Below are 5,938 nucleotides of genomic sequence, written 5' to 3'. Positions count from 1 at the left end.
GCCGACAAGACCGACGGGGGACTGTGAGATCCAGATGCCATGGGAGGAGGGGAGAGATCCACCGGGAGGGGGATGCCGGGACCAAAGAGGTCGCCGGCGGGGAGGGGGTGGACGCCGGTGGCGGAGTGGCAGCCGGCGTGAGGGGAGGGAAGGGGCTCTCGCTCTCTGAGGAGAGATTTAGGCCAACTCCACCGCGCGACCCCAAACGGACGTCCGTTTTGTCCGGTTTCTGTCCGTTTGGGTAGGGCAATGGGGTCGTGTCCGGGCGTGTCCTGGGATGCGGTGGCCATGCGCCCAGCGCGCGGCTGCATCCATTTGCCCCATCCTGTCCGTCAGGGCCAAAAATGCCCAAATTTTCATCAAAACTAGTTTTCCAACCCAAATATTTGTCTGAAAATAAAAATAGTTTTACAACCCAATTGAAATTGTCTTTAATAAAATAGTTTTACAACCAAATCGAAATTGTCTTGACTGAACATAAAATGGACCAATACATCTATTGGTTGCCAATGTGATCCCACACGTGCTCAACCAAGTCATTTTGAAGATTCAAATGAGTGTTTCAATCACACATCTCATGGTGGAATTGGGCAAACTGTTCAAATGTGGCCGGGTCTTGGTGCAGGGGCTCAATATTTTCACCTTGATGATCAAATCCTTGGTTGAAGATACTCTCATCACGCTCGTCCTCGACGATCATGTTGTGCATGATCACACAAGCAGTCATCACCTCTCAAAGCTTCCTTTCATCCCATGACAGTGCAGGGTTTCGAACGATACCCCACCGGGATTGAAACACACCAAAAGCACGTTCCACATCCTTTCTAACACTCTGTTGCATTTGGGCAAATCTCTTTCTCTTCTCACCTTGGGGTTTTGAGATTGTCTTCACAAAAGTTGACCACTGAGGATATATACCATCTGCTAGATAGTATCCCTTGTTGTAATGGTGGCCGTTGATCTCAAAGTTGACAGGTGGGAAGTGGCCTTCTGCAAGCCTCGCGAAGACTGGAGAACGCTGCAGCACGTTGATATCATTGTGAGAACCTGCCATGCCGAACAAAGAATGCCATATCCAAAGATCATGCGATGCCACCGCTTCTAATATGACAGTGCACCCGTTGACATGCCCCTTGTACTGGCCCTGCCAAGCAAATGGACAGTTCTTCCATTCCCAGTGCATACAATCTATGCTGCCAAGCATGCCTGGAAAGCCTCTAGCTGCGTTGGTCGCCAACAATCTCTCTGTATCAGCGGCAGTTGGCTGCCTCAAGTACTCTGGGTCAAACACCTCGATCACAGCCTGGCAAAACTTGTACATTGACATCAGACATGTTGTCTCCCTCATACGCACATAATCATCCACCAGATCGCCTGGAATTCCATATGCAAGCATGCGGATGGCCGTTGTGCATTTCTTGTAAGAGGATAATCCAAACTTGCCAAGGGCATCCATCTTGCACTCGAAGTATGGGTCATGAGCAACCACTCCCTCTCGGATACGATTGAACACAAGCCTTGCCATTCGAAAACGGCGACGAAATTTATCCGGCTTGAAGAGCGGGGTGTTGGCAAAGTAATCAGCATAGAGCAGGGCGTGGCCTCTCTCCCTGTTGCGGTTCAGGTTGGGAGCACGGCCAGGGACTGACCCACCTGTACCGAGGAAGCTGCCGTTGAATGTGGTCGTGAACGACCAGTGCAGCCACCACAAGATCTTCATCATCCGACGACGAATCGTCCGATGAACAAAGGAAGTGATGGAAGAAAAACTCGTCTCCACTGTCCATACCTTTGTGGGCAAAATGCCGAACACCTTGCGGTCGTGGTGGCGAAGAGGCCGTGATGATCACCTTGACGCAACAGGGGTGGTTGTCGGCCGGCTACTGGCCGCTCTGGAGCTCTCGTCGGAAGCTGCCGAGGCCGCCGTGGTGCGTCGCCGACGGTCCTGTCCCCTCTGCGGCCGGCAAAGACGGCGATGGCCAAACCTCCGATCGACGGCCAAAACACGGGCTTGGTGGCGACCATGTCGAGAAGTGGTTTGGTAGGGACGGCCGGAGGCTGGGCGATGAGGAGGCGACCGGAGAATAGCGGCGGCGGCGGAGACGGGGCGGGGCGGGAGAGAGAGGGTGAAAGCGTTGGGAGCGGAGGGACTGCTACTGTCCCTGACAGGCGGGCCACGGGGGGAGGGGGACAAGGGCGTGCGTCCAGACCGTCTGCGCGCGTCCGTTTCACCCCAAACCGAGCACAAGTTTGGGCCGGAATGGGTCGAAAACGGACGAAATCCGGACATTTGTCCATTTGAGGCCGCGCACTGGGCCACGGTATTCGTCTATTTTACCCCAAACGAACGAGGCCGGACAGGATAGGTCGCGCGGTGGAGTTGTCCTTAGAGCCGCCAGGTAGCCGCGGAGTACTATGTATTATTTGGATTTGGAAATTCGAACTCTCCTTTCTCGCTGTCGTCTTCTCTGCGAGACCAGGGAGGGACCCCTCCTTGTGCCAGAGCCGGCTGGACCGAGTCCATGTGCACCAACCAAACCCCCCTTCCTTCTTTCCCTTCCCCGTACCGTCTCTCTCCACCACGGCACCACAGACAGATCGCTCGCGGCCGCGCAAAACCCTCCCCCCTCTCCACTCCAGTCTCCGCCCCCAGAAGCAAAATGCTCCGACGCGTCGCCGGCGCCGTCGCGGCGCCCCTCCGACGCTCCCTCTGCACGGCGGCCTCGCGCTCGCACCCTCCCTGGGCCCTCACCTACAGGATGGCGCCGCTGGGCGCGCCGTCGCCGGGCGCGCGCCCGTCCTTGGACCTCCACCAGCCCCCCCGCGTCTCCCAGCTCTCCGTCCCCGCCCACCTGGCCGACGGCATGGACTTGGCCGCCGTAAGCATCCAGGCCGCCAGCTGTGACGGCCTCCTCCTCCTCGACTTCGCCGGCACCCTCCGCGGTGACCGCGACTACGGCGACAGCCTGCCCGCAGTGGCCGCTTTTGCCGCCGCCTACGAACCGGGCGTCAGGCGCTTCGTCTGCAACCCCCTCAGCGGCGAGCTGTTCCGCCTCCCGCTCCCCAACATGGACGCCGAGAAGATAACCATGCCCTTCGGCCTGCTCACCCAATCCGACGCCTCCCACGGCCCGCCTGACAGGTTCGTGGTCGCCCAACTCTGCCTCCGGGAAAGGGACGGCCAAAGGGTCGTGCGCCGATTTCTGTCCGAAACAGGGGAGTGGGACGAGCCGCCGCTGTTCGTCCCGGCCGAGGCCCCGGGTTGGCGCGCCATGCCCCTCCACGAGGTGGTGGCGTTCGGGGACCGGCTGTGGTGGCTCGAGCCTTACTTTGGCGTCTTCTCTGTCGACCCATTCAGTGACCGGCCGGAGCACGGCTTCGTCGCGCTGCCGCGCCCGCTGCCCAACTTCGACATGGAGGTGCAGCCAGAACTGTACCGGCTCTTGGGTGTCAGCGAGGGGAAACTGCGCTATGTCGAATTGACCATCAAAGAGCCGTTTATGCTCTACTCCTTCTCGCTCGACGATGAGGGATCCTCCTGGAAGCTAACACATGAGATGAGAATGCACCTGGTGTTGCCTGACAAGTCTACACCACGGTTAGACCAACTGCCGTGGATTTCTGCAATTGATCCATTCAATGCCAACATATTGTACTTCCAACATGGTGAAATTATTAGTGCCCTCGACTTGGCTGAGGGGGAAAGGATTGGGAGGAGTGCTTTTCCACGCGACATCAAATCTCTGTACCACGGCTTTGTGCCCCTAGTACTCCCACCATGGCTCCCCAGCGCAGGTATATATATGTGCTCCTTTGACATGCATGTTTGATTCATTTGCATATTGAAGCTTTGAAGCTTATTGCACTTTAATTGTTAGGGTGCACAGGTTTTAGTCGAACATATTTTCCAATTCATGTGCTTGGAACCTTTGTACACAGCATGGATATGTTTGTTAATTGACCTGAATTGTATCTGTATTGAAGTTTCTGAAGGGGGTGATTTGGTGGCTGATATCTCAAATGTTGTGTAGACTTAATCATTTCATATAGGCTCATACGTTTCAGAACTAAACTGGCCATGATTAGAAGTGGTCTATCCTGAACTTAAATTCCGCAGGCGGAATTATGTATTACTAGAGAATCTGGTGTATTTTGTTGATTGCACTGGACATGTGATATATCACGTAGAGTAAATATGTTTTTCTTCTCTATTTAATGTCTAACATATATCTGTGCAACTGTCATGTTAAATGCCTAGCAGTATTTTCTGATCCAAATCTTGCTGTGATGAAGAAACATATACATTTGTGTTTAAGTTCTTGTATCTATGGATATAGCTGAAGGAACACTTTCGAGCAAGACAACCAATTGCACAAGCAAGACTTTGGCAGACATATGGTTCGTGTTGACAAAGACCGGAGAAATTGATGCCAGCTAACTTATCTTTGGTAACTCATCTTAATAATTCTTTCTTGTTTGGGTACCACTTATTATTTTCATTCGATATTTAGTCTTATATTTTCCTTTCTCGTGTTCGTTCCGCGTATCTCATATACTTGCAATGTGTTACTTCTTACTTGTAGGAGCAAGTAGTTTGATCATGTTTCCGAGGGCATGTTTGGATGGTAACCAAAACTAACTGTATCAATTTTTTTGTCATAGCTAAAATTTTGGCTCTTGGTTGGATTATTGCCAATATTTTGGTATGCATATACACTCTGGCAACGCCAACTCTAGTTCATTTTTCTTGCCAACATTGGTCAAAACATGGGCAACCATTTTTGGAGGGTTTGGCTTGGCCTCAGATGAAACACACCCCAAGTCACTATGTGAAATTGCTTGTCTTAATTGTCCGATCCTTATACTACAATACTATTGTTATCCTTAATTGAAACTTCTTTTGTTGAATCATGTTCAGTCACATATGCCTACGAGATAATGATGGTGTCTTAGTTTGGAGTGGCATTTATCAAATTAACCCTTGAATATATTATTTTTTCTCAAATGTACTGCATTTTAGGGGGGCTGGGGGTGGAAGCATGCTTTTGTACGGGAGCATTGTCTGAGCTACGTACTCTAGTACCAGGCTGGTCTGACTTGACCCATTTTTTATCGAAAAGAGGGGAAAGTCCCTCGGCCTCTGACTTAACCCAATACCCAGACATAACTAATATGAGGAAAAGGCTACAAGTTGTCCTGCCTTTTCACCTTGATCAGCCTTTTCTTTTACTAGTCACTAATCCTGATATGTTATTACCAAATCAAGGCTGAGCTGAAGTATGTTTCTTGCTAGTATCTCTTACGAGGTAACCTTGCTGTGTTTGAGATTTGCAAAAACAGGCATACAGTGTTGTATTCTGGTATGAGTATACCATGTTTTTTGGAGAAAGGTGTCCAAGAGAATATCCTGGTATTTCTGTTTTACTGTCTACTCTTTTGCCTTGCAGATTCCTTACAATGGACCGACAACTGAGCTGCTGGTGGTACCGGAAGACATGAACTCTCATTTTGGGGAAATTCTGGGACAACCTTGGCATGCTTCGTTTGCTGACGCGCTCTCTGAACCATGCTCTTGGCGCACCAGTTAAATAGAATGGCTGCATTCCATCGGCAATTTAGATGGAACAGTCTAACAAATGCACTGTTACTTGCAAGGCACGATGCTTTATCTTCTCTGCAGAATGTTATCTGCTTCATCGGTTCGCGTTACTCATCTCTGAGATCAAAGGATGTGTTTGATCGGATTGTTTTGCTGCGCTCTCTTTAATCTAGAATACAATGGCCTCAAAAATACTCTTTCCACAGGAACATGCGCGATTTTTCCTGGTCTAAATGTTAGTTTGGTGCTATTGACCGGAGTTTAGGCCATCATTCCTAGTACTGCAATTTGCTTTCCAAACCTATTATTGACGTATAATCCATTGAATAACTTTTGTAT

The 5,938-nt window shown here is 50.8% G+C and overlaps 1 protein-coding gene across 1 annotated transcript; it reads left to right on the top strand.

The window, feature by feature from the left end:
• The first annotated feature begins 2,520 nt into the window (after positions 1 to 2,520).
• LOC125536081 lies at positions 2,521 to 5,938 on the top strand. Its single transcript, XM_048699209.1, has 3 exons — positions 2,521 to 3,795; positions 4,338 to 4,448; positions 5,448 to 5,938. Exons 1-2 carry the CDS (start codon positions 2,523 to 2,525, stop codon positions 4,436 to 4,438), a joined length of 1,374 nt encoding a protein of 457 aa, XP_048555166.1. The 5' UTR covers positions 2,521 to 2,522; the 3' UTR covers positions 4,439 to 4,448; positions 5,448 to 5,938.

The sequence above is a fragment of the Triticum urartu genome, chromosome 1 (genome assembly GCF_003073215.2).
Source record: "Triticum urartu cultivar G1812 chromosome 1, Tu2.1, whole genome shotgun sequence".
Classification (NCBI taxonomy): domain Eukaryota; kingdom Viridiplantae; phylum Streptophyta; class Magnoliopsida; order Poales; family Poaceae; genus Triticum; species Triticum urartu.
The sequence above is the reverse complement of the archived record's forward strand: the minus strand, read 5'-3'. Positions and strand labels throughout refer to the sequence as shown.

Bases quoted from the DNA above. Each gene is read 5' to 3' on its own strand.
- LOC125536081 (XM_048699209.1), top strand. From the start codon at position 2,523: ATGTGCACCAACCAAACCCCCCTTCCTTCTTTCCCTTCCCCGTACCGT. The intron at 3,796-4,337 runs GTATATATATGT...CTATGGATATAG, and splicing joins ACCATGGCTCCCCAGCGCAG to CTGAAGGAACACTTTCGAGC.